The 27,774-nt window shown below is 34.7% G+C and overlaps 3 protein-coding genes across 8 annotated transcripts; 1 reads left to right on the forward strand and 2 right to left on the reverse strand.

Moving 5' to 3' along the window:
- Positions 1–67: 67 nt before the first annotated feature.
- Positions 68–6,958, reverse strand: LOC103503792 (UBA domain-containing protein 3). 3 transcript variants are annotated; one of them, XM_008468137.3, is made up of 14 exons: positions 6,801–6,958; positions 6,442–6,562; positions 5,601–5,662; positions 5,358–5,445; positions 5,206–5,267; positions 5,027–5,123; positions 4,258–4,686; positions 3,362–3,937; positions 3,092–3,256; positions 2,911–3,018; positions 2,747–2,806; positions 1,476–1,551; positions 1,343–1,388; positions 68–504 (listed from the first exon to the last, which is right to left on the reverse strand). In XM_008468137.3, exons 2-14 carry the CDS (start codon positions 6,538–6,540, stop codon positions 351–353), a joined length of 2,022 nt encoding a protein of 673 aa, XP_008466359.2. In that variant the 5' UTR covers positions 6,541–6,562; positions 6,801–6,958; the 3' UTR covers positions 68–350. The 3 variants fall into 3 exon arrangements, with proteins under 3 accessions (XP_008466359.2, XP_050939614.1, XP_008466360.2); XM_051083657.1 differs by having other exon boundaries at positions 6,442–6,556; positions 6,801–6,952; XM_008468138.3 differs by having other exon boundaries at positions 6,442–6,559; positions 6,801–6,950.
- Positions 6,959–8,032: 1,074 nt separating this feature from the next.
- LOC103503793 (uncharacterized) lies at positions 8,033–15,387 on the reverse strand. Of its 3 annotated transcripts, XR_007820215.1 has the most exons (6): positions 15,130–15,387; positions 12,379–14,951; positions 10,550–12,238; positions 9,344–9,599; positions 8,551–9,210; positions 8,033–8,473 (listed from the first exon to the last, which is right to left on the reverse strand). XR_007820215.1 is itself a non-coding variant. In XM_008468141.3 (5 exons), the coding sequence occupies exons 2-5, from the start codon at positions 14,911–14,913 to the stop codon at positions 8,645–8,647; spliced, it is 5,046 nt and encodes a 1,681-aa protein (XP_008466363.3). In that variant the 5' UTR covers positions 14,914–14,951; positions 15,130–15,387; the 3' UTR covers positions 8,033–8,644. The 3 variants fall into 3 exon arrangements, 2 of the variants coding, with proteins under 2 accessions (XP_008466363.3, XP_050939615.1); XM_008468141.3 differs by having other exon boundaries at positions 8,033–9,210; XM_051083658.1 differs by having other exon boundaries at positions 8,033–9,210; positions 15,126–15,381.
- Positions 15,388–24,196: 8,809 nt separating this feature from the next.
- LOC103503794 (stress response protein NST1-like) lies at positions 24,197–27,134 on the forward strand. 2 transcript variants are annotated; one of them, XM_008468142.3, is made up of 3 exons: positions 24,197–25,054; positions 25,700–25,979; positions 26,589–27,134. In XM_008468142.3, exons 1-3 carry the CDS (start codon positions 24,734–24,736, stop codon positions 26,963–26,965), a joined length of 978 nt encoding a protein of 325 aa, XP_008466364.1. In that variant the 5' UTR covers positions 24,197–24,733; the 3' UTR covers positions 26,966–27,134. The 2 variants fall into 2 exon arrangements, with proteins under 2 accessions (XP_008466364.1, XP_050939616.1); XM_051083659.1 differs by having other exon boundaries at positions 24,247–25,054; positions 25,700–25,976.
- Positions 27,135–27,774: the final 640 nt, after the last annotated feature.

Here is a 27,774-nt window from a genome sequence, read left to right on the forward strand (position 1 = left end):
ACGTTACAATGATCACAACTTAGCAACTTACAAACACGTTAAATTCATACAAGCTTCTACAAGGAGATCGAGTCAAGAGATATACGTCTTAAAAATTAGTGATTATCTCAAAATGAAAACAATCAAATTATGCATAAAACCAACTTATGAAATCGGTGTCATATGGTTAGTTTTCTATATGACCTTGGGTGAATCTGTACATTGCACTCTAATTAATTTACACAGCCACTCACATCCTAAGACTTTGATGGAATTAAAAACTCTCATTTAGATTAAAAAGATAGGAAGGAGATGGCCTGATATATTGAGACGTACGTACAGCGAAAGGCTTTGTGAAGTGAAGTGAAAGTCTATCCAAAGGGATTATTGCGAAACGAAGGAGCAGTTGGATTCGTGTTGTTAGGTGCTGGGTATGATCTGCTACTCGGCTGCTGAGTTGTGTTATTGAAGGAGCCAAAAGGACTTGGGAACGAGGATGATCCGAAGTTTCCTACTCCCTGGGGTCTGCAGAAACACAAAAATTCCATATGGAAATCAAAGTTCAAACCCCTCGAACTTCCGTTGTTGTAATTATCTTAAAAGGTAGATATATATTTTAGAGTTTTTTTCTTTGGTTACTTCTATTTAGTCATTGACAACCCCTTTTTAGTACATCGACCGATGGTGGGGGATTGAACCTCCGACATATGAGAATGGAGGTCATGTCAATAAAACTAAACTAAGCTCACTTTTGGCAACATTAACAACATATTGATAAACGTTTATATTATCAAAGTGAGCTTAGCTCAACGATTAATGGCATAACATTCTTTTCTTGAGGTTGAAGGTTCGATCTCTCACCGTGCAGTTGTAGTAGATAAATTTAAAAATAAGTATTTGTATGATATATGTATTCAATAGAAGGTACAAAAATTCTAAACAGTATAACAATATAAAAGTTATGTCATATTCATAAATGTATCACCAACATTTAGAAATGATGCGGGTCTTTTGACGATACATCGATTAAAGTGACATAAGAAATGAATAAGTAAAGAATAAAAAAGGCAACAGAAAATTTTCAATAAAGACCAAGTTGATATAATAATGAAGCAGACAAATTGACAAACTAATAGGAATTGCATGTGAACGCATTCTATTTAAGGACATAAGCTGAATAGAAACATTATATAAAATTGAAGCTTGTTTTCTCCCAAAAGGATCCTTGGGAAGCCCAAATTCCATAACCAGGAGAGATGTTTCTAACTAGAAAAATATTTGGGAGCGAAGCTGAAGGGAAATTAACATAGCTGAAGAGAAAAGTACACTAACGCAATTTAAGATCGGCATAAACAGAACATACCTCAAAGACGGAATACTCCCGTAGACTTGTTGCCCCACGTATGTACCTGAGATTTTTTTAAAGGAAAATGAGGCTCTGAAGGATTTGAAAGTGAGTGAAAGTACAGAAAATGAAGGAGACGAAGGATCTTAACCTGAATATTGGGCTTCGGGTTGATAGCCATATCTCTCCGTTAAGCCAGTAAGAGGGGGCATGCTAGCACGAGCACTCTGCAAAATGGTAGAACGAAATAGCATCACTAGTTTCGATTAGGAGCACACTAACTATTCTAGAACATTCTTAACATATCTACACATAGCGAGTGCCAGTATAAGACATCCCCAGATTTGTCTAGAAGATAGTAAATACATATCTCAAATAAAAGATCTACAAATCTCCTATGCTTTCTTTGGACTTCAAGGAAGGAATTCCATTAGATAATGATAAACTTCATTGAAATATCTAAAATATTTTAAATCCTAGAAAAGCTTAGAAAAATCCTCTAACTTAAGCTCAACGATCTCATGCTGGAGATAATGCCCTCATTTGTAAAGTAAGCAAAGAAAGGAAGAAAGCAAAACAAGAAAGTTAGTCAAACTTAGAGTGGAAGTGAGTGAATGAGCTTTGAGAGAGTGATAGGTTCTCGCAAAAGTGTCCATATTTGTACATTCTTAGTAAAAGTTTGTTTCTTTCTTCTCTCCTCCTTCAGTGTCCATTTCTTCACAACACTATTTAAATAACAACAAATGACTCAACTCTAATTTGTTCATGTAAGCTATGGAATGGGAAAACCATAGTAAATTGAGTAGTGACAACTTAAAATAGCAGTAAAGTAGTGATAACTGAATGGTGGAAAGCCATGGAAGAGAGCTCAATTTTCAGTGAGTTTATGTTTTATATAATTAGAATATTCCTCAAAAATTATCCAAGTAATATTAACATTACTATGTAATCCATAAAGAATATCAGGAACCTTAATCCACGAATACTAAATAATTTCAGCCCAACAAAAACTGAATTTCACCACTGTCTCTATACAATTTTGCCCAAGTACTTCCAAGCATTCACTTTGAGAAATCACTTGCCAATGGAACAAGTTTACAACAAGAGTCATAAAAGCTACTCAATGCATGAGGAATGCATATTGTGCTAATATAATTCTGATGTATCTTCTTTCATGGTTAAATGGCATGAATCAAACTGCCACATTTCCGGTAAGTTATATATTTTTATAACGAACCCTAATATCTGCACATGAATGCTATACAAAAATACACGTGGAGAAAAGCTCGCTTCTTCCAATCCAGAACTAACTTCTCTTCTGAGTGAGAAGTATTTTCTAAATTTGTCAGATGCAAAAAGGCTACTAGTGGATGAAACGAAGGGAAAGAGAAAAATCATTAAACGTTTGATTATTGTTCATACCTGTGGGTAAAATTTACTCTTTTCATCATCAAGATCAAATGGGTTTGTTGGTCTTGCAGCCTGCAAACAGAGATGATAGGTTACCTATCTATTATGTATTTTTGAAGGGAAAAGAAGATGAGATAAACATAACACACGCAACACCATCACTTTGCTTTATATACCACTGGGGTAGGATAATACTGCAAGTTTTGACCCATCACATGTTGAGTTCCAGTCTGCCAACCTGGATGTGAGCTGCGAACTTGAGGGTAGTTAGCAGTAAAAAGGTCCTGCAACAAGAAGTATATGTATATCATTAGAGAAGAGCATCAGTGATGAATGAATCATATTTAAACTCAATACCAGAGGAAGTTCCTTTCTTCCAGTAGAAGAACTCTTTTCCAAAGATGGAGGTTGGGATCCAACTCCAATAGTGGCACCCTGAGCTGGTTTAGAATCTGCAGCAACTATCTTGTCAGTTGAAACACTTGAATATCCTTGAGCATTTGATCCCGATGAAGAAGTCCACTGCAGCAAATAGATGTAGCCACAAAAGCAGCAATATGTTAAGAAAATTTAAGGCATATTTGAGCTTAATTTCTTCAGATAGGAAACTCACATCAAGCAACTCACTTCAAAATTTGGAACAGCAGCTGGAGTCATCAGTTGTGAATTCAAATCAAAATCTGCAGAAGGATAATTAAAAATCTGTTTTTGCTGCGTGCTTGGAAGCTGCTGTCCATTAATGACTTGTAGTCCAATATCGCCACCCTTGTTGGAAGTGAGTTGCGGAGGGCTTGCATTAGAAGTTTGCAACGCTACACTTTCCTTAGTCTCAGCTACAGAAGCTTCAACGCTGATTGGTAGTACTGTCTGCCCCATAGTGAAATCTGGGGTAAGAGTACTTCCAGAAGGAGTTGCTGGAGTGCAAGCATTTGCAGGTCCATCAGTCGGATTTTTATCAGCTCCAGTTGATGGTACTGTTAATTCAAAAAGCAAAGCTTCCAGAGTATTTGCATTGGGGGCTGTTGAAGTGCTTTTCGTTGAAGATGGCTCAAAGGCGTTCCAGTTGTCATTGTTAGATGGAGGCATCTGTTGGGTCTGTGATGAAGCGGCAGTGGCATCAGAAGGCTCGGAGCTGATGCTAAGATCAATTAGGCTCTCTATGTTGTCTCTTTTAGTTTCCACGGGATTAACACAAACAACATTCTGGTAATGGAAGAAGTCAATTTGAAAATTGAAGTATAAGCTAATACTAAAAGGTCCAGTTTCTGTGTAAAGAAATTACAAACCCAACCATTTGAAAGATCAAATCTAGAATCTAAGCATGGTTTATTGTGTAGAAGGGGAACAACTAATCTTAAACTTGATTTGAAAAGAAAATTGCATGCAGAAACGCAGTACGCAGCTTATAGTATGCCAAGTATTTTGCTCAACATTCTGCAAAATTTGCATTATAGAACTAATAATACCCCTAATTGGAATGAACAAGAACACTCAAATATCCAGCAACTTTATAAGCTACAAACCTGATCAGAACCGCCAGCGTCTATTCCTTTATTGGTTCTTGCATCTTCCTCAACTCTTCGTGTAGGTTCCTTTTTGCCAGTCGTAACTTTATTATTAAATTCAACTGCAAAAGAAGACTTCGCTAAATTTTCCTGACTGCGACTCAACTTGATAACCGCCTTGCTATCTCCATTTGAGAGCCTGCAAATTCCAGGTTTATCATCTTTGATTCTGTCATCTACAACCTCAATGCGTGTAAAGCTTCTCCTATAGCCTCCATATCTGTTGTTTTCTTTTGAATACCGAGGACTGCTTCTCTCATCATAGTAAAAAATTGGACTCCTGGTTTCCCTCTTTGAACTCGATCTTGGCATTTCAACTTGCAAGTTCTGTAATCCACCACAATATGGAGCAACCTTTCTCCTTTCTTGGGATGTGTCCTTTTCAGTCTGTATTATATGAAACATTCTGTCAACATGTGGAACCGATTTTACTAACAGCCTCCAGAATAGAGAATTATTCGTCATTGTTGGTTTAAATCCAAAAAATGCTTATAGCGAAGAGAACTTTCCTCAGATGCAAAATGCCAAGATGAAAGCACAAAATAAACAAGAGTTGAAAGATAAATTTAAAAGCTGCAGGGAAGAGGACCGCATGCACATGAAACAATTTTCTCTATCATTGAGCTTAAAAGGAAATAAAAGTAATTCAAATACGTGAATTAGGAGAATAGCAACAAGCAAAATGAATGTTAACCAAAATGAGTAAACGCATTAGAAAAGAGCTTACAAGTCTCAACCTAGGGAGCTCATCAACACCTCTCTCACCCGAGTATTTCCTATCAACATAAACATGCTTGATGAAGTTCCGAAGCCGATGGAGATCGCTGCGAGAAAAATATGGGAATTAGGAGAGATTATAGCCAATTACAGCATGTGTTTGTGTGTGTGTATAGTGAGTTCAATAACCTGTTTTCTGGATAAGAATGACGCTGGGGATCCCATGTTTTTAAATATATCTCCCGTGCTCTCTATGTAAGTACAGCTTAAAGTTAGTGGCAAAAGGGGTCTCAACAATGGATGAGAAATAATAAGCGAACATCAAGGCAACGGCATCTGACCTGATTTCCCGCAGCTTGAAGAGCAACCACCTCTTCTGCCGTGAATTTTGCCATTGACACTGACTTCACTCTGTGAGTGAACTCGCGACTGGAGAGCATAAAATTGAACCAAGATAAGCAATTGCAGAGTATCTCTTCAAATTCATATACACATTGGTTATAAAAAAGTATAATAAAAGAAAGAGGGATGGAACCGAGAATATCCACATATACAGATAATTAAACAGTCATTTCAATACTTACTGTACTCCACTACAATTTGTACAGACAAATGTCAAGAATGTTGTACAGACGTATTGCGGTCCCTGTTGAAGGATATTCATGTAAAAATAAAATATAAATGTCATAGATTAAATTCATAAATATAAACAGAAGGAAGGATTGTGCTCAAGCTTCAGTTATGAATTGTATAGAACCAGATATCAGTGTCCAAATAAAACTCAAGTTGCATATGCTCTCAATAAATTAACAGTTTGCTACAAAGAATAATTTTGGTTAATTAGTAGCTGATGCATTGTTAACTCGATAGCTCATGATAACATATTCAACCACTCAAACATCCTGCGAAGAGTGAAGCTCAAGCAGATGGCAATCAGTATTGCATTCAACTTCTGACTTTAAAGTAATCATGTAACAATAGCCTGGGGAAATATTTGTAGCTTTTTCCTCTATATATTCACACTAAGATTAACATTATAAATCAAATTGAAATCTAGTTGTACATGGATTTCTGAGACATTATCCAAATGAATCAATTTGATCGATTATTTGGCTCAAGTTTGGGTACCGAATTTTCCAATACCACTAAAAGCTCACATTGGCCATTTCTCTCATTAATTAGCAACCTGTAGTTTCTCTGCTTTAAATTACATTCACCAACAAAATGGCCAAAAATCCTTAATACAGCTTAGCACTATTCCAAGTTACCAGTTACCACATATGAATTGGAACCTAAATATGCCGCTTCAACTTTAATTGGAGGGAAATTTCACTGATTAAAGAAAAAAACCCAGTTTACATTTTATTAATCTCCGAATTTCTGATTCCTCAAGCGAATGAACAAATAGGTAAGGAATTCTCATACCAAACTATTGCAGTTAATACATCTTCGATTCTCTGGAAGTTTCAAAAGATTACGTAGGGTCCTTTCAATTCGCTCTTCTTCCTTGACGCGACTTGCCATGTTTCAAACTTCAAATCTTCTTCTTCAAAAAAAAAGAAAAGTAAAAACGTCACTTCCAACAAATCACAAATTCAAAAGAAATCAAATCGACCAAAATACACGCAAAACAATCTCTCTAAGAACGAAAAAACAAATAATCAGAGGAAAAACGTCGTCCAAACAGGATTCATTATACAAAATTTGGCCTTTCTTTCCAATTAATTCCTCGATTTCTTCCTGGAACGAAACAAATTCAAAATGCAATGGCGAGAATGTACTACCTGATCGTCGATGGAAATTAAGAAGGAAATGGCAAAGGGAAGGTGGCAATTGCGAAAGAGAGTAAGAAGAACAGAGAAACGAGCTAAATCGCAAAGAAAAGCTGGGACAAAGGGCGAGAGAAAACGGTTTAGACATGTATACGTGAAGAGGCCGTTATTAACGGTTGGTTGCTAAGTTTTTGGCCTTGGGATTCTTTGTTTCTATTTTTCTTTTCAAAAACATTTTTAAATAAAAAATAAAAATATACATTTTTGGATGAAATAAAATAAAAAAAAAGTATTTTCTTTTTATTTATAAATATTTTTATAAATCTTTAATATATTGTTATTAGTTATATATTAGGATCGAAGATACCTATTCTTTTGAGTCCTTATCTAATTTATCTAAATGGAAATTTTAATAAAAAAATGTTTTTTTATCAATTTAATAGATATGCATCGATATATTTAGATAATTATTTATTTCAATATAATGAAATTATATATCTATAAAAGGAAGATAATAATAAAAAGAGATAAGAGAAGGGCTTTTTTCAAGCCTTTATTTTCTAACTTTTATACAATGTATCATAGCTATTTAACATCGTTACCTCTTTGCAATGAAATATTTAATTAATTTAAATTAAAAAAAAATTAGTATAACAAGTGTTAGTGTTATACAGTCGTAACAGTACATAACCTATTGCAGACCGAATTTGTCCTAGAAATGAAAACCAAAAAATGATTTTATGCTTCACAATTGTATAAAAAAATTAAAGATTGTTGTTTCTATTTACAACCGTGTATAAATTTTATGTATTAACCGATATCGATTAAATCAAAAAAATCTCTCTTAAATATTTTCTTTTAATAGATTTTGGAACTCAAGGATAAAAATGTTCTTTAACAGTCTAGGACAATGATACATTTTATGGGTTCTTTAGAGCTAGAATAAATAAAATATTGGAAAACATTTTGAACTTCTTAACAAACTCATCTAACTCCAAATGAACAAACAAACACAATTATCCAACTTGTTCAAAATATATTAGAAAACATAACCTAATTTTGGTACAAAAGAAAATTCAAGACAAATGATTTTTCTATAAATAGAAGACCAAACACAAAACGATTATTTAATAAACTTCTCCTAAACAACTTGCAAAAGATAAAAATATTGCTTAAGAAGCTTGTAATCTCAATCAATACTTTACAATCAACAATTGTCTGTAGAACTCAAAAAATAGGAATAATTTGTGGAAAAATAAATCTCTGAGAAGCATCATCAGAGTAGTAATATAGCATAAACAGTAGAGTTCGTATATACAGAGAAATATGCAATGGCATTGAAGAGATGATGTATTATTTAAGCTAAAGATGCTCATTTGATGGATGGAACACTTTAGAAACTGAAGGGGGTTAAGGAGAGAAAAGGGGAGCTTTTAGGGGGCAAAGTGAGAAAATAACAGGGTAAGATGGGGGAAAAACTGTACAAATATGGGGAACCCTAAAAAATTCCATACAACCCCACCTAAACTTGATTCATTCAGTACAATGTTTTGCACTGAAATGAGGGGACTCCTCTCAATCATGCTGGCCTAAAAAACCTTCCTTGTGGATCTGGGAAGCTGTAGCAACAAATTCTCAATCACCGTACGGCTCGCGTTTGTCGTGTCAGAAGTTTGCAATTAAATCTGCACATTATCGAAAAAAAAGAGGCTGTACCATTGACAAAAGTAAACAAAACCCAGCACTAACAAAATCGTCGAACCTAATCCGCTTGCCATCTTGGCGTAAAATTCAGTGAGCTCGAGCAATCAGAGGAAGTTGTGGTGGTCATCAGGTTTCGCGTTCTCTTCGCTTCTTTATCCATCACCATTGGAGTCATCCTCGGAAGCAGCTTTCATTGCTTCAGCGGTCATGATAGCAACCACTGCCTTGTGAATCGCAAGGTCCGCTCTGTATAGCAATCGCCTGGCCTTCTCTCTCTTGAGCTTAGCCATATTGCGTGCATGTTGAGCAGCACCAGATGCATCGCGGAGCCTGAACTCGTCAACATCGGAACCTTCCAATTGTTCGAGGATCTGCCTTTGAGACCCATCAAATGGATAACGCCGTGGGCTTGACCACTCAGAATAACCATTGTTCCACCTATTTAGCCCGTCTCTCTTTCCAATCATTCTCTGATTGAAGGAAGCCATCCCCGAGTCGTATGGAGAAGCCCATGCCCCATACTTCCTGGACTTGCTCTTGTGAAGTTTTGGTAGAAAATTCCTCTCCAACCCATCATTACTCAAAATGCCGCCTTCAAGTCGTGGCGAAAATAAACTGGACGACGTGTGAATCAAAGGAGAATCTTCCAAAAACTCATAGTTATGGCCAATATAGGCCATCTTATCGTCCCCAAGGCTAAACCCATTCAATCTTCTACCTGATACAACAAACCAACTCAAACTGTAAAGCCAAGTCAAGAAAATCGATAACTACAAAAGAAGCTCTACAATGCCATCCGAGATAAACAACAGTAATTAGATGGATTGAAAAAAATGGACAACAGAATTTACCAAAACCATGCAATCCTTCATGATCATAAGCGATGGAATTGCTATGACCAGACACCGAAAACTTCCGGTGCGACCTTTGCTTAGAGCCTTTATTGAAGACTTCCAAGCCTCGGGGTTTCAAACAGAATGCAAACATTGGTGGTTTCTCAACTGATGCAGCCTTCTCATGATATCCATTGCAGAAACTGGTGTTGCTTTTGTTAATTGTACACTCCCAATCTTTTAATTGCTGTTGATAGGTTTCCCAAAGAGGAGGCTGGAAAGAGGACAAGACGCATTTTCCTATTGTCAATTTAAATATATACAAAGTAATATTGTGCACAAAATAAGAAAATAACACTGACATAGCAAGTAATATTTTACTTCTGTTCCGTTGAATTTTAGTCTTATGTGTTTTTCTAAAAGGAATCGATTCTATTAATATAAATTTAATAATGAAACAAAAGCTCATAATACAAGAGAATTATACTATGAACGGTAGAGAATTGGATCAGCAGATGCACCCAGACATCTCGACTAGGTTGACACACCTTTAGCATCAGCATCAGCATCATCTCCACAATTACAGAAGAACATTCTAGGCCAGTCTAAGCCTTTACAACCATATCCACCAAAAGCATATAATGAAATGGAAAAACAGAGAACAGGAACAAGAACAAAAATGCAGAAAGAAGAAAACTTAACTGAGGAATCTATTAAGCTGGAAAAATAAATACTCTCTAATTCAAGTTGAACTCCTGGATGCTAAGCGAAGCACTACGAAAGTTCAAGTTTAGCCTTATGTTTAATTTTTCATTCTGTTATGCTTTATTTTATTACTCAAGTTTTCAGGCTTTTGCCTTTAATTTAGTCCCTTGTGGTAAGTTATTTACGCTATGCTTTGGTAGTATCCTTTTGTATTTCAGAGTACTAGTCTCTTTTCATTTCCTCAAAGAAAAGTTCCGTATCCATCTCTAAAAGAACATACATAACAAACTGGAGATCAACAAAAGCTAGGAGAGAGAAGATGAGAAAAAAGGGTAGGGAATGTCAGTCTGCCTCTTTTTCATTTTATGATCTCACAGGAGTCGGAGATTGTTATCAATTTCTTATTATTATCATTATCATCAATATTACTAATTCTATCAAAGCAGTGGCAGTAGGCAAGGAATGGGCAGAAAAGGCAGAAACTCATAATATTCTGGAATTTAAAGACCTAACAGCTACCTGAAGATGTCGAATTAAAGGCATTCCCTTCCGCCTCCTTTTCTGCTGCCAATACTCAAAAATGGCCTTCGTCAAACCTGACAACAAAGTTTCATTCATCACCTCAGCTATCTCATCATCTGTGAACTCAACACGTTGCTGAGAGTATGCAGCCTTCTCAAATGCATCCACCGTCTTCTCAAACACCTCACTTGAAACCTCCCCCAAGCCACTATTACTTCCAACTTCCGAAGAAGTTCCAATATCCTTGATCCACTGCTCGTCATCACTATCCATGTCATACAAGACGCGGGCTGGATTCAAAGCCATTTCAACATCTGTTTCTACCTGCCGGAAGTACTTAGAAGGATTCCGCATATATGCAATTTCTGCTACATATTCATCATTTTCTTCTAACAAGCAAACACCAGGAATTGGAATATTCTTAACGGAGGCTGCTCTAATGTTTCGATTGTAACACTCCTCATGCAACTCCTTGAAGATTGCCCACTGGCTCCTATCTGGAAACTCCAGGATCCAATCCTTTCCTCCCTTCCACATCATGGCATGTGTGTATCGATTTGTAGATCCAGGCTGCAAAAATTGATGAGCCTTGTAAGAGTATTTAGTAATTCCTGAGAGTTTCACAGCAAGCTTCCACTCATTGTGATCAAATACCTCCAATACCACCCTTGCTCCACATTCCCTCCAACCTCTATCACCAAGTGTAATTAACACATTCGCATCACATGAGAGTAGTTCTAAGTTCCTTTTGGATCCTCTAGCCACATCCGACCTTTTTTCACTTGCCCTTCTAATTCGCTTGGAAGGAATTGCTTTAGGGTGAGAGTTTCTGCTCTTTGAGCTATAATCAAAACCTCCAAAAGGCAATGAGTAAGACACCTGTGTTCGGGGTTTCTTGGTCCTATTTCCCAAACTGTTGATAAAAGAACTCTTTCCATCTGACCATCCATGTGAGGCTAATCCAAGTGATGTTGAGTTATTCTTATTTCGATGCCAAGTGCTGCGTGGTGCCGTTGGGTTAGGGCTGGGAATGACACCAGCATTTCCATTCCATCCTACATCCATGGACTGCTGAGGGCCGTGCAACTCCCCATCCAAAGGCTGAAATGATGGAATCTCAACACTAAGGTCATTCAAAAATGAATCTTTATCAGATCTAGCCACCTTAGGTAAAGGCATTGTTTTCCCCGATATGTTCTTGCCCGCTGGTCGAATCCGCCTCTTGACATCATTGCTGGCCTTGTCTGTATCCTGAGACCCTGCACAAGTCGGAGCAACAGGAGTACTTCTTTTATACTGAGAGGACTGTACCCCATCTCCATCCTCACAATCGGAGATACCAGTCCCTAAATCTGACTGAGGACAGGAATTCCATCTATCAGATGCCTTTGATGACGTACTAAGACTATTAGCACAGTCATCCGTCAACATATCATCTACAGTCAATCTACCATAATTTTCCTGATGCTCTATCGAATCATGATGTTGCAAACTTAAATGAGCCACACACCGTTCCATAAGCAGCTTGAGATGCAAACTCAGGAAAAAGGTAGGTGCAGCAGTAAAAGAAATAGCAAAAGCTGGAAAGTTTCTTTTTGTTTCATTGGAACACAAATTAGAGTGACCACTGTTCACGCAGGCAGCTCCTTTGAGGTTGATACCAAGACTACTAATCTTCTGTGTGCCCTGATTAGAGAACAAACATTGAAGGAGTTACTACAAGTTGAAAATATGGCCTTGCATTGAAAAATCATCTAAAACAAGAACACATAGAAAGCAAAATAAAAGATGGAGAAAGAAAGAAAGGATATAGACTAAATGACTACCTTTACAGAGGAAGACCGGCCACAAAATGGAGATGCACGGAACTGAGTTTTGCTATTTTGAAGCTTTTTGATATTATCGTAGGTGCATTCGGTTAATGGAAGCTGCTTAGAAATTAAGCAATACTTCTTCAGCCTGTCTAGGTGAACCCACTTAGAATTTTTTAATTCTGAGAAGTTATAGAACGCAAACACAAGCTGCTTTCCTATATCCTGAAGGCATGAGAATTTGAACCTGATGGAGGTGATGGGAAATTGAAAATCAGCATACCTTCCCTGTTTACCAGGTGACTGAAACAATTTCAGGACCAGGAAAATGAAAGCCACTGCCTGCATCAAGCAACCTTCGAACAGAAGAAATCTCAACCCAACCACATTATCTACAAATAACATCTCTAATTGAACCTTTGGCCATAGTAAGGTCAATGTACCATGTTGGATGAGCATTGCCAAATGGAATAACCAAAAAGTCTCGGCACTAGAAGTGACATTCCAGAATGAATATTCCGGAATGCTTAGCTCAAACCTGAGCTGCCCCACTTCCATCAATGGAATAGCCAACTGTAATAACCCAGCATCATCAACACACCATAGTAACCTATGCGCTTCTGACCTTCTGGGAGAAATATCTGGTTCTTCCACATCATCAATTTCAACATTAGAAAAAGAAAAGGCAAGAGAAGCATGAGTTCTTCTAGAAGCAAAATCTGTTTCGCGCTTATGGGGAATTTCAGTGCCTATGTTGCGGAACCTTTTCCTAAAATATACAATCGGAAGTTTGCGTGTCGTAGAACAAGTGGTTGTTTCCGAAGCAGATTTCTCTTGTCCATCCACATCTGCTAATCTTTCTGCCAATCCTGAAGATTTAACAAGTAAATTTGCTGGGTTTTCATTTGCCTGGGACCCTGATTTTGAAGATAAGCTGGAAGTTTTCTGCCTCTTTGAATTATGAGAGGGAGACGATTTGTTGCGGTTAGTAGATCGAGCCAACCAAGAGATGATTGGCTCGGAATCCATATAGCTACTAGTATTGCAATCATCCTCCAAAATCACAGCATCGGTTTCTTTTCCTTTCCTGGACCTTGATCTCCCTTTCTCATTAGCAAGATCATTTCCCACTGCTGACTTCCTACGTTCTTCCCTACCAGGAACTTCACTAGGAAGCAGCAACAGTTTGAACCTTTCGTTTTGAAGATCAATCCATTCTTCATCACGGTCATCATATTTAACATGATGAAGCTTCCTTTCTTTATCATAGTCATTCACGAGCCCGTAGTACCAGATTTGGTCCAAAGGCCAAAAGACTTTGATCCTCCTGTTCAATACCCAGGCTGCATCCAAGTCCCCAAATAAAATTTCATAAAAATGGCGTCTTTTCCGTGAACTTTTTTTTTCTTTCCTTTGCTTCCTAGGCCTCAATACTCTTCCAGCAGCATCAACTGATGCAGATTCCAAACCAGGCTTAAAAATACGACTAACATTATCATGTCCAGAAGACAACAAAAAGGATAACCCATTTGTTGGCGGCAAAGAGCCCTTCGTGTTTGACGAAAACCCAGTACAATTTGGATCAAATCTTGATGATAACATTCTCGCAGCATTCTCCTCAAGATTCTCTTCATCATCTTCTGGGAAGCCATCACGCCGCTTAGTAGATGGTGATATGGATGCCTCACCCTCCTTTGAATTACTTTTGCTCCTGGATCCAGAAATCTTTCTTTTCCTGACATTCTTTTGAGATTTTTTGGATGACGGACTTACAGGCTTTACAACTGAATGATCAATATGCTCACCTTCCTCCTTCAAACACGAAGCAGGATTTAATTCATTTTCTCTAGTCAACTGGTCAGCCTGCCCATCTTCCTTCTTCAGATGCTGAGCTGAGCTCAACTCCTTCTGCTCTTTCTCCTTTAAATCTTTGAATGCAAGCTTTCTATTAGTCTTACAGCATTCCACCTGATCACTTGAATCTTTGACACTAGATTTAGCAATCTGATCCACAGTACCAGCTTTATCATCCAATGACCCAGCTTTAGCATCCAATTGCCCAGATGGTTTCAAAATCTGACCATCAAGAGATTTCTTTCTCCTAACAAAACCACCCCTCTTACGCTTAGGAATGTGCATAACATTTTCATCTAAAATAAGTGGAACTTCGTTAAACTCACTACTGCTATTTAACTTGTCTCTTGACTCTGACTTTAAGGCCTTCTTTGAATCATGCCCACTTGAACCTAGCCCAGCATCATACACTTCGTCCAAACTCTTCCTGCTCCTACTATAAATACTACTAAAATTACTGAGGGACACTTTTTTCCTATTTCTCCTCTCGTTCTTCTGCCCATCACCATCCTCTGCCCGGGCCTTTCTCTTCAACCTCTTATTCTGAACCTCTTTGGAGACCTTTGATTCGTACAAACTCTTGAGATCCAAAGATCTCGATTTCTTCGGTATATCAGTACCATGTGAGTTTTCTAAGCTATTTTCCATCGACTTCCCCAAACGAAAACTCCCAATCCAGAAACCCCCAATTTTCATGTTCCATCATTGTACATGCATATAAACATTTCTCAGATCTGTCCCACCGAAACCATGCCAAAAATGAAAAAAAAAATGAAAAATTCCCGTCAAACGGACACACAAAGTGATCAAATCCAATTATCCATGCATTCATATTAATCTCAGATGGATTCAGATTAACCAAAACTCATGGCAAAAAAAAAATTAAAAGACAATGAAAAATTATGTACCTACCTCGACTGATTGAACCGCGAAAAAAACAAAAAAAAAAATCCCTTCGTCTACAAATTGAGTCGATCATAAACCCGAATGGTAAATTAGGGCTTGAATCCGAGCCATCTCATTCGAAACCCTAATAGATTCCACAATTTCCCCCAATTAATTTTTTGGCAATTTTTTGAAATTTTTGCCCTAATATTTTTAATTTTAACCGTGAGAAACGGACGGAGCTAGGGTTTCTTTTGCCTTCCCCGAGCAAGGGTTTAGATATCGAAAATAACAAAAGAAAAATAATAATAATAATAATAATAAGACTCATAAATCTGGAGGAAAAACATTGAAGCTGTCTCGCCCCGCCACGTGTTGTAATACGAACCGCTGGATCGGAATGTTATGGTGGCAATCTTACTCTCCTGCTTCCGCGTCCTCGATAATTAAATGCACCTCAAAGTTCCGCCGGCCAACAAGGCGAGTATCAACGGCCAGAATTCATCCTCCGAAATTGAACGGTGGAGATTCATTACCATTTCGAGAGTTCTAAGAAGACACGACTTCGTGAAATTTCTATTTAACCCTTTTTTCAAAAAATAAAAAAAAGGTTTCCGTTTAACGTAAAAATATAACAAATAAAGCTTATTTCCTCTAAGGGAAAAGTAATTTACCCTTGTTTTTTCAAAAGTATTTCGAAAATGCCACCGAGATTTGATTTCGGAGGCGCCATAAAAGAACCGGAGATTTCAATCGCTGAAAGTGGTTGAGATTTCGCACTCGCTTCGAGCTGCTGCCACTTGGCGAGTTTTGGTTCAATTGTAACTTTAAGGAGAAGAGTGTTGTATACGTGATTTAGTTAACGCGTGGTGGAATGTTGTGCACTTTTGAAAGAAGGGTACAAAGTGACGTGGTCAAAATAATATTACGGAAGGGAAAGGTTAACGTGACAGACGGTGCTTTTGCTGAACCGACGGACGGACGGACGGACGGACGGCCTTGGTGGTTTTAGTGAACACTTAGCCCTAATTGATTGTCGATTAATTTTTTTGTGGTTTTTCTTTTCTCTTTTTAATGTTTTTACTTTACTTAATTATTGACTTTAACCTACGAAGTTTGCCAAATTTAACTTCGAAAAATACAATTTTGATCGTTGTAATGTGTGGATAGGCCAATTTTATTTTCGAAATTTTCTTAAATTTTAATTTTGTGTTTCTTCATGAGAGAAAGATTTTAAGATTATACGATGGTTGAGTTATGTTTGATTTGACTAATTTTATTATTTAGTATAATCCTTCTGGTTTGGTTGGCAGTTGTAGAATGTTTATTGGTATGTGAATATAATAAAATTAAATGTGGATGTAATCTTAAAGATAAATTCATGGTTCGTCGCATGGGAATAAAAATTCGGGAAATAATATTTTGAACTCATGGGTTTGGAAGGAGAGTTCGAATGAATGTCACGTGTGAGACAAAATCTTTGTTTATCTTCTATATATCATAATTGGTTCTCTAATTGTCGCTAGTTGTCGATCGACTGCCCTAATCAATGGTCGTGCTACCATTGTGATCGACGACGACAACTATCATGTGGCCATAGTTGCGATCAACATTGACTGATTATTACTCGTCAGTCATGTTGTATTGTTATAATCGGTCGTAGTTGTTGTTGTTAATTGAAAGTTGATACTCGTCAAGGATTGCCAACTACCATTATTGAAAGTTGACATTTCGATCGATTGTTGGTAGTGTGACTGTCGACAATTGTTGTCAGTCACGTGCTGGAAAATGTTTGTCAACCACCGTTGACCTTCAACTATCTACGACTTTTTTATTCTTAATTGTTCTTTCTACCTTGTCCCCCATCTCACCTTCTTCGCTCCTATTAGTGTGTTACCTAGTTGGTAAAATATATTTGTTTGAGTTTCCTAGCCCACTGTAAGAGTTTTTGCAGTTGTCTCATAATATGATTCGAAGTGATCATGTCTCAATTGTTGGTTCATTTGTTGGGAATTCTCCAAAATATTTCCTTTCGTCTTTGCATTGTTATGCAGATTCAATTGTTGTGATGTTTGCTTTAAGGTTCATATTTGAGAAAGGAGTTCTCATTCACTTAGGGGAGTCTAAGTTACTTAGGTGAAAGGGAGTCTCACATACTTAGGGGCTAAAGTTCTTTGCAAGTAATAGCCATATATACTTAGAGGAGCCTTAAATTTTAAAAGAGGGAATCACATTTAGGGGGAGGCTGGGTGTTCACAGAATTAACTCTACGGTCGTCGTTGTAATCTTGATTGTATACATATAAGTATAACATTGTGATCGCTTGACTCAATTGTATCAACGAGTTATTTTTCCTATGCACACTACCTCTCATATGTATGTGTTGAATTTACGAACTGGGTTACAAACTCTCGTGTGTTTTTGTTGTTTAATTTTTAGTTGATTTGTTATTGTTTATGTGATTGATAGGGTGTGTTGTGTGATAGCTTAATCTGTATGAAATAAACCACTCTTTGAAATCTCAGTTGGTATCAAAGCGAGTCACCTTTTTATCTCAAATGCTTCGATCATCGAATGGTTTAAAGAAGACAATTCTAATACACGTCCCCACGTTCTTTAATGAAACAAATTGTGCCTATTGAAAGGTCAAGACGATAGTCTTTTCAAAGTCACTCCACAACAAATCTTAGGAGACAATTGTTAGCTCCAACAAAATTATGTAGGGGCTAGCGAGGGCACTTGCTCTACTCATATTATCGGTTTTTGTATTTTAATATTAGTTTTGAAGTGTCAAATTACAATATATTAAATAATACTTAATTTTAAGCAAAACATAGTTGTAGTATAATGGTTGTGCCTCACTCTTACAACCACTAGGGTGTGATTTGGCTTTGAGTTTTGCTTTTTACAAATTTCAATATTTAATTTTTTTAATGTTTTTATTATATATTACCGTTACGGCATGTGATAATTGTTGAGAATGTTGATAGTTATCTATTAATTGGGTTCGGGGATTTGTTCATCTTTTGTGCATGCACTTCATCGCATACAAAAGTTTCGAGTACTGTCCATGGGGTAGGATGAGGTGTTCTAACTTCGCGGCAACGAAGATCTCCACGTGAAAAGAACGTAGTTCCCATCTTAGTAAATGAGGTGAGGTGGGGGGAGGAGAAACATAACATCCCTCCATGTCCTCGTTTAGTTTAGCCAACGAGGAGAAAATCCTCTCTGCTCCATCCTATGTTTTTCGTGTAATCAAAGCATCTCCCATCCCCCATTTGGAGCTCTTTAATCTAGAGGCAACGAGGTGCAAATTTTTCTCTTTTGACTTCAATAGTCGAATATTAGTTATCAGAATAAGAAAAGTAACTACAATGGAAGAAAAATCAAAATGAATGGAGAAATTGTCAAAAATAAAACATTTAACAAAATATTTAAATTTCATAGAAAAATTATCAAAGTGTAATGAATTTTGTCTTTCACTAGTTTCATATGAGATATAATATATTTTCAATTTTTTATAAATTTGAAAAAAAACCTCAAATGAATGGAATCTCAATCGATAAAAGTAATGATGAATACACACAAACCGTTTTAGTTTTTCCATTACAATGATTATCTCTTCCATGGTTTTTTTATCTTTTGATATTTTACAAAAACTCATTGCATTTTATAAACTACACCTTTTCTTTTCCTACCGTTGATAAAATGAGACATGTTTGGTTTAATTTTTCTCGAGATTAATTTTGAAGAAAAAGTCATTTTAGACCAAATTGAAGTGCTTGGAGTCTGATTGGTATCTTATTTGTTTTCTTTTCTCTGTTTTTTAAAATTATTTAGAAAAAAAACATATATGTTTGATAACTAATTTTTTTTTTTTTAAACAAGAAACTTGTTTTTAAAATTACAAAGACAATTTAAAAACGGAAAAAAAAAAGTAAGAGAAATACATTTTTTTTTTCAAAAGCAGAATCAATTACGGGACATATATGGTTGTTTTTAATAAACAAAAATTTAAAAGACATAAAAAACAAAAGCAGAAAAATTAAAATGGTTACTGCTTCCTCTAGCACTCAAAATAACATTTGAAATAATTAAAGATTATGTCAAATAATTTTTTAGAAAATAATTTTAAATAAAAATGAATTAATAAAAAACATTTTTTCTTTAGTCTATTCATGACGGTATTAATAAACTCTTACCTTTGTAGAATAGAAGTAATGGGTCTAGGAGCCATGGTTCGTAAGTCCAACAGTGAAACTATGGTTTATATGCAAAAACTCTTGAACGGTGTTCTCGTGGCAAGAAATAGATATTTATCTTTTATAGATTAAAATAAAATGTATTATTTTTTTTTTATTGGTTTGAAGGTCGAGATCATTTCAATAATGAAATTCAAACCTTTACTGATGACTTATGAGTTTCCCATCAGAGGGACGTTATTGTAGTTTTTTCTTTAAATGCAATTTTTTGTTACTATGATTTAACTTGTCGTGCTCGAAGATTCGATATCTCTAATAACTAATTGGAAGACCATCATCCACATGGGGCAAATGCTACTCATCACTTGTGATTTTTCATCTTTCCAATTTTTTTAATGTCTCTTCTTGTTCTTCTACGATTAAATAAAAGTAAACTTAGAATTAAATAATTACTAGCTCACGTTTGTTTGCTATTAGAAACGTTTCGATATGTATAATCAATATGGTTTTTAGTTAGGTTCCTCGATGGCTTTACTTATACAAACATTTTTTTCTACTTATCTATTTTTAGTAATGTTTTGAAAAATCAAACCAAATTTATAAACTAAAGAAAAAGTAGTTTTAAATACTTGTTTTTGTTGAGTCTATGTTTTAATTAGATGAGAATTTGTTTAGTTTTTTTTTAAAAAAAAAACCAAACTATTTACCTTTCGTAAATAAAATCACTAAAAATAAAATTCATTATACTTAATTAATACTAAATATTTTGTCAATTTTTTTTATTTTGGTTTAGTTATGAAAGGTGCAAACTATTTTAAATTTAGTTTTTAGTTTCTTTTATTGTTTTTTTTCTTGTTTCCTTTCCCATTTTTTGTTTGTATCGTTTTTCAAATTTGTCGAAAGAGACCTTTAAACTTGTAGACAATTTATAGGGAAAAAAACAGAAAAAGAAAGTTTCTAACCTTCAAAAATAAAAAGAAACTTAGCCAATAATTCCAATGTTTTCTTAACCAATATACTGATTGTGGCAAAGAAAATTTAAGAAATCCAACACGTTATTCAAAATAAAAAAAAAATGGTAGGTAAAAATCAAATGGCTACCAAAAACCCGTTGGATAAAAGTAGTCGGTAAAGGAAGAAATTTGGAGGTGAAAATGGTTTTTATAAGCTTAATTAACAAAAGAACAAAAAACCAAATTGTTAGAGGGTGACAGGAAAACATGCATGATTGTTCAACAAATCTCTAAAACTTGCTTTTGTTTTTTAACTTTTAATTAGAAAACGTGAAATCATGTTAAATTAGTTGCGAAAACAAACATGACCATCGAGAATTAAATAACTATTAAATGAGATTCCAATATTTGATTTTTTTTTCCAACCACTGTAGAATGAAATGACGATCTAGATTGTCGTAAACTATCCAAAACGGGTTTCATTACGACGATTTCTCATTTTGCCCATTTCATTTGATGGTTATGAGTTTATATGATGTGGTATTTACATTAAAAGTATTAAATAAATAAGGATAATAACATTATCAAAAGTCCATTTTGACAACCGGGAGTTATAACGATCAAATAGAAGTTATAATTATCACTGATCAAAACTACACGTACTTTAAAGTAGTACAAGAAGCAAGACCAAGTAAATATGTAGAGAAGCTCGAGTATTGTTTTTAACACCGATAGTTTTTAGCTAAAATAGTAGCAACAACTTTTGGGTTTTGTCTGAGAATTAAAGAATAGACAATAAATTGTGAAAAAGTAGTGTGCACATGCATGAAAGTAAATGTGCAATAAAATAAAATGGGTCTAATTTATAAATTAGGATCCACCAAATTATTTGATTTATCATGTAGGATTCTATAGATGTTTTTTCATGATGTACCATTGACAATGACAAATGCCCTAATACATTAATCAGTTACGCTTAATTAAATTGGATGTTTGATTATTGGAGTCGATAGAGTCCATTAGAATTAAGCATGCACTAAGCTCAAACAATTTAGCAAAGACAATTAATAACTCATATAACACAACTTATTAATTGATTACACCACTAGTCAATTAAAAACTCAACCATGCTTAAAAAAAGACGGTTGGTCAAAACATTATTTGACCAATTGTAAAATTCAAAGCATAAAGATAAAAAATATATCAACAACCAAAACACGTTTAATAAGAAATCAAATTATTATACCATACTCTCACAATCTAAACGCTAGATTTTTCATACTCCTAAGCTAGAGAACGAACCTTGGAAAGACAATATCGCCAAATCTTGTTACCATCTGACTTGATTACATAAAGAAAGCGAAATAAATTATAAAAGTTGTCATGGTAGATGGACCATAGGATGAAAAAAAAGAAGAAAACTAATAGTCATTCAACGAAAACGACCATCTATGTTGAAAGTTATTATTTTTTGTAATTATAACAACAAGTAAACTAAACGTAGGTTATTTTGAATGTGTGTAATTTTGTTGTGCTACTATCTATTTATCTATTTTCTTTTTATCTCCATCGTTTTTTTCTTTTGTTATTATTATTGTAAAAAAAAAATCAAAATTTACCACTCTAGTTAATTTGTTTAATATTTCTATGTTTTGATTTTACTAGGTATTATTTGAAAACTTATATATATATATATATATATATATATATATATATATATATATATATATATATATATATATATATATTTATCAAACTATATTTGAGTAATAAAAAATCATAGAGTTTGAATTTTCATTTTTACATGGCTGCTAATTTTTTTTTCACCATTATAATATTTAATTTTAAAATATAACTTTAAGTTTCGAGTCACATTAACGAAAAAATGAAAATATTATTAAATTAAATAAGGGATTTTCACACCTTTGACCTAAATAAATATATTTAATTACACAATTGTAATTTGAATGTATGTAAAGTTTATTCGATAAATATGTAAAGTTTATTCGATAAATATTAAGCATTATATATACTATCACTATTTTCTAAAACGAATAAAATATTACTTAAAAAAATATGTTTAAGGTCTAGGGCTTAAAAGTTCATTTTTATTTAAATAAACATATAAATATGTTTGACAATTTTTAACCGTTTTTTTCATATAAAAGTTTATTTGGTTTGTTATATATACCGAAGTGTTTTTATTAAAATTTTCAAGGTTGATCTCGAGAAGATTGTCATTTACAACTGCTAAAGTTTGTTGTCTGAAGTTGGTTAACGAACTTCTAAATCCTAGGAAACTAACGTCCATTTGGAGTGAATAATAGGAAAGAGCATGTAGGTTATCCGAAAAGCTAATTAAAGCTAAAGCTTACCCTTCTCACCCCACACTGCTCTTGAATGAACAACAAAATATCGAAACTATTTATAAAGTATATCAAAAAAATCAAATAAGCTAAAGAAAGTTAGATGGATTTTGTTATATAAGTGTTTGTATGTGTGTGTATATATATATATATATTATATTATATGTATATACTATTTTCAATTTCGAATTATGTACTTAGTATGAATATCCGAAAGTAATGTTAATGTAACTATAAAGATTAAATCATCTCTAATCAATTTTAAAATATCAACTCGTTTGTTTTTAATCATTATTAAAATTATCGTTTTATCTCCTTGCACTTTTTTTTCTTTTTTTTATTGACATACCATCCACCAATTAAAAAGATTTGTCAATAAATTGGGAAAATATAATCTTAAAACGATGAAATAATAAAGTATAATGTAAATAAATAATAAATTAAAAAATTAAAAAAATTAGGAAATTCTAACAAAATTTCATTCTCCACTTTTTTCAATTCATTAGATTTTTCTCCAATATAAGTGTTTCTTACAACTCTACCAAATGCCACTATTTATTGACAAGTCGGTAGGTAGAATATGACATTACATGGTCACTAATAGACTATTTTTGCTTGACACATGGTAGACATAAAAAGACCATATTTGCTTGACACGTAGTGGACACTAATATGATATCTATATTTTATATTTATACTTATAATACACCCGAGTATTTTTATTTTAATTATAAAGATTAAATTATCTATAACAACCTTTATATTTATCCATTCTAAAGATTTTTCAATAGGTAAATAAAAATATTTGGTTTAAAAATAAAAAAGAATAATTACTTGAAATTAAACCACAATTTTTTTAATCAACTACTCATATTTATTTTATTGTTAAACTAAAATTGTATTATTATTATTTAAAATAGAATAGTTAAAATTATTGTTAAAGAAATTCCTAAAATAATTAGTATTGTTAAATCTTATAACTAGTTTTTTTAAAACTAAAATAATTATCTTATAAACTTTTTTAATTTTGTTATAAAAATATATTTCGAAATCAATTATCATTACCAACATGAAAATTTAAGAAAAAAGATACTATTTCGAGAACTATCATACTCAAAATTTTCAGAGTCATGTGATTATATGAACGAGACTTATTATACGAGTTCAATAATTCAAATTTTTATTATTTACCAATATCGCAAGTTTGAGGTTTAATTTTGTAAATTGATGAGCTAATTGTTATTTTAAAAAATTTAAGGACGTGATTACAATATCACAATTATTTGAGATAATTTTTGTAATTTAATTTTTGTTTGGTTAAAAAGAAAAGAAAAAGAAAAAGAAGGAATTATGATATTTAAGAATGTCCAAACTAAATAGTGAAAAATAATGGGTTGCATGCGAAAGGCATAAAAACGGCGGCGTATTCATGATGAATTCTTTTTTTTTGTATAGTGACAGATCGACGACACGGGCACCGCCTTTGGTAATTTCAAGATATCAGAAAATAATAAAAACAAATAAATAATAAATCAAAATTTGCCCTAACTGCAAATTCAACAAAATTCAGGCCCTTTTTTCGAAAATTCACCCCTATAAAGTCTCCTCTTTCTTCTTCCTTTCTCCCATTACGTTATCGTCTCTTCCGTTTTGCCCTACACTATCCATTTCTCTCCTCTTCGTTTCACCTATAATCCCACCGATTATTCTTCCGTTTCTATCATAGAACTCATCAAATCCTTGGAATTTTCTTCTCGTTTAGTAGTTTTGTTTGTTAATCTTTCATCTTCAATTTGTGCAGTACCCGAAACCCTAATTTTCTGTTGCCTTACCTTCGAATCTGTCGCAAATCTTTGATCTATTAATCGAGAAATTTGCATCAGTTTCTTTTTTTGTTTTTGTTGTTGAAAATTTTGTTGGCGATTTATTGATTTATATATTTTTTTTCTTTTACTCTTCGTCGGACTTTGGGCGTTGTCTGGTTTCTGTTCGCTGCCCGGAGATTTGGTTTCGCCAATAAAATTCTTGTGCTTCGAGGAATTTTTGAAATCCGACCTTTGATTTTACGATTTCATTGTTTTTGGTTGATCTGTTTTTTCTTAATCTGAAAATGGTCGGTGGTGGAAGCAGGAGGGACGAGGGTTCTTTGGTTATCAACAACACCAATGTTTTTGCAGCCCTTGAGACTCTTAGGAAGAAGAAGAAGTCTGACAAGGAACGCAAGAATAAAGGGTCATCTAAGTCTCAGTCGTCCCAGCCTAAGGAACCTGAACCTCAAGTTTTTTGGGCACCAGCTCCATTAACTTCAAAATCATGGGCTGATGTCGATGATGAAGATGATGACGATTACTATGCCACCACTGCTCCGCCCCAGGCTGTGTGGGGCTCCTCAGAGGCTCATGAGAGCAAGGAGAGGCCGAGCAATGCAGAGGTGTGGACAATTACTTTTATCTCGCGAATCATGCTGATTAATTTTCTGACTTGTGTATTTGAGTTTTGTTAGCTTATTCATGCCCATGTTAATATTTCGTTTGTTGGCTGGACGAGGAAGAAGACTGCATTCAGATTTTCTTAAAAATAAATAATTGGTCTCGAGAATGACCCTTAGGAGTGTACTTATGCACCATTTTGCTACCCTTCATTTAAATACTATGTTTGGTGAATTGCCCGCATCACAAGTCTCATATCATATGGAGGAAACGATGTGAAGTGTAAGGAACTAGCTTAATTTCCATCACTTAAGTATCCATTGCAGTTCTTGTGATGTTTCTGTTCATTCTAAAATTGGTTGAGTGGGTAGACTGGCTGTGATACACATTGCCTTGTATAATAGTTTAGGTTGATCATGCTATCATGAAGATTAATGGCATGACAATCGACAGCTGTGTTTTATTTTGCTTGTCATTTTTTGATAGCAATATCTATTTCCGTTGATTTCTGGAAGTTTTATTCGTAATAGTTTTCATCCATGGATGCATAAGACAGGCATTGCAATACCCCTACATGCTATTCTTGAATAAAATATATGAGAAATATTCTTGTAGGTTCGCCTCATAAATACTTTCTATGGTTGCAGGAGAGTGAGAGTGATGATGACATTCTCGATGAAGTTGATTATGAGCTTGAGGATGAACACGAACACGAGCATGAGCATGAGCATGAGCATGAACCAGAGGTTCCTGTGCATCCTGAGCCATCTGTGAAGAAGGTTCCTGAAGCCTCTGTGGCACCAAAGGAGGCTGAGAGGCAACTTTCCAAGAAGGAAAGGAAGAAGAAGGAACTTGCTGAACTTGATGCACTTCTGGCTGATTTTGGAGTAAGCCAGAAAGACAGCAACAGTCAAGACGAGTCTCGTGGTAATACACTTTTTGTGCTTCAAACCTTTTACTGTCATTTTTGCTTCCCCCTTATTTGTCTTTCCATGTTTGTCATTCTAAAGGTTGGGCTCTAGCTCTACTCCACCGCATGTTGTCGTGAAAGTTCTGTTTCACATGGCAACAAGAATGTTGTCTTTGTTCATATATCTTATTAATTGGTAACTGTGAGCACAGTTGTGTATGTGAAGCCCTACGACTATAAATATCTTGACCTAATTTTTGCATTGTTAACTCTCTACCATTGACAGCCAATTGCTGAATTTGTATCTTTTGTGATGAGGGATTCATGTTTGGAGTGGGAATACCCTTTCCTACATATTCATCGTGATAGATGGCTGTGGTATTGTCCTGCTTTGGTCTTCTCCAATTTTGTTTTTAAGGGCTTTTTTTAGCCTTTCCCTTTTTTTTCTTTTCCCAATTTTGTAACATCTTCATTCTTCTCGTTAGTTATTCATACATTGTAACTTTTATGGATCAGTACAGGCAAATATATGTAATTGATTATGGGTTCTTGACTAACATAGGAAGGTTCAGACCATGTCTTTACTAAAAACCTTTTTTTTTTTTTTTTTTATCTGGCATTTCTAGATGTGCAAGAAAAGAGAGATGGAGAATCCAATGGGGATGGGGAGAAGAAGGAAAATGCCCCTTCAGAGTCCAAAAGTGCCAAGAAGAAGAAGAAGAAGGAAAAGAAGGAGATCAAAGATCAGGATCAGAAAAACAATTCTGATGTTAACACTGGGCCAGATGAACTTACTGGAAATGGTGATGTGGAGGAAGATACATCAGCAGTTGATGTGAAGGAGCGGCTTAAGAAGGTGACGTCTATGAAGAAGAAGAAATCTAACAAAGAGATGGACTCAGCTGCCAAAGCTGCCGCCGTTGAGGCTGCAGCGAGGAGTGCAAGACTTGCAGCTGCAAAAAAGAAAGATAAGAACCATTACAACCAACAGCCTGTGCGGTAAAAAGTGTCCTTGTTTTTTCTTCTTTCCGTCTATAACTGGACATATGTTTCTCATTGTTTGTATAACAATGCAGAATAATCTCTCTGGGCTCTCAAATCTTGTTTTGTGGACAGTGACATTAGTTGTATTAAAATGGATTCGGGCAATTTTCACCTTTTTCTTTTCTGGATCCCTTGTGTTTTGATCATTTGTCTCCTAACTCTGTTTTTTCCATTTATCTTCTCCTTCAAATATCTAGGGTTCGGCTTGTAGCTTTAGTTACAAATCTGTCTTTTTGATCTTGTCTATTTTCTCCTTAGAGTTCACAGATACTACTAACAACCTACGGGACAGATCCTGTTCAAGTGATTTCATAACTCCAGTTTCTTTCAATGAACACAGGTCGGGTTTATGGGGCATCAAATAATGATAATAGAGCTGAGAAGTATTTTATTTTACTGTTTTGAGTTAGCATGGCATTTGAGAATTGATGATTGGAAATTGTTTAATATTTTTTAATGTGATACTTTTTTTCTGTCTGGAATTTTATCCAGTTGAAGTAATTGGACAGGATAGTGATGGGAGAGAGATTAAAATTATTATTTGAAGCTTGAGATGATTGGATTCTGTCTAGTTGTTGATTACTTAACGTCACACAAGTGAGAAAAATAGAAATTATGATGCATTCATTGAAGTCAACTACTTTATTATATGATGACTGATGAGGTCTGGGATTCTGGAAGGCTGCCATAGTTAAATATTTTTTTAGAAAAAAGTAGCTATGGTTTTTTTCTCAAGTCATGGCTTTGCCTACCTTGGGTTTAAATGTC

The sequence above is a fragment of the Cucumis melo genome, chromosome 4, assembly GCF_025177605.1.
Source record: "Cucumis melo cultivar AY chromosome 4, USDA_Cmelo_AY_1.0, whole genome shotgun sequence".
NCBI classification, from domain to species: Eukaryota; Viridiplantae; Streptophyta; class Magnoliopsida; order Cucurbitales; family Cucurbitaceae; genus Cucumis; species Cucumis melo.

What these genes read in the sequence shown, in the direction of transcription:
- LOC103503792 (XM_008468137.3), bottom strand. Translation starts at nt 6,540, where the DNA reads ATGGCAAGTCGCGTCAAGGAAGAAGAGCGAATTGAAAGGACCCTACGT. An exon ending in ACGCTGGCGGTTCTGATCAG is followed by an intron (nt 3,938 to 4,257) that starts GTTTGTAGCTTA and finishes TTCCATTACCAG; the next exon opens with AATGTTGTTTGTGTTAATCC. An exon ending in AGTATTATCCTACCCCAGTG is followed by an intron (nt 2,807 to 2,910) that starts GTATATAAAGCA and finishes CTCTGTTTGCAG; the next exon opens with GCTGCAAGACCAACAAACCC.
- LOC103503793 (XM_008468141.3), bottom strand. Translation starts at nt 14,913, where the DNA reads ATGAAAATTGGGGGTTTCTGGATTGGGAGTTTTCGTTTGGGGAAGTCG. An exon ending in CTTTAATTCGACATCTTCAG is followed by an intron (nt 9,600 to 10,549) that starts GTAGCTGTTAGG and finishes TCCTCTTTCCAG; the next exon opens with CCTCCTCTTTGGGAAACCTA. An exon ending in TGAAGGATTGCATGGTTTTG is followed by an intron (nt 9,211 to 9,343) that starts GTAAATTCTGTT and finishes TTGTTGTATCAG; the next exon opens with GTAGAAGATTGAATGGGTTT.
- LOC103503794 (XM_008468142.3), top strand. Translation starts at nt 24,734, where the DNA reads ATGGTCGGTGGTGGAAGCAGGAGGGACGAGGGTTCTTTGGTTATCAAC. An exon ending in AGAGGCCGAGCAATGCAGAG is followed by an intron (nt 25,055 to 25,699) that starts GTGTGGACAATT and finishes CTATGGTTGCAG; the next exon opens with GAGAGTGAGAGTGATGATGA. An exon ending in CAGTCAAGACGAGTCTCGTG is followed by an intron (nt 25,980 to 26,588) that starts GTAATACACTTT and finishes TGGCATTTCTAG; the next exon opens with ATGTGCAAGAAAAGAGAGAT.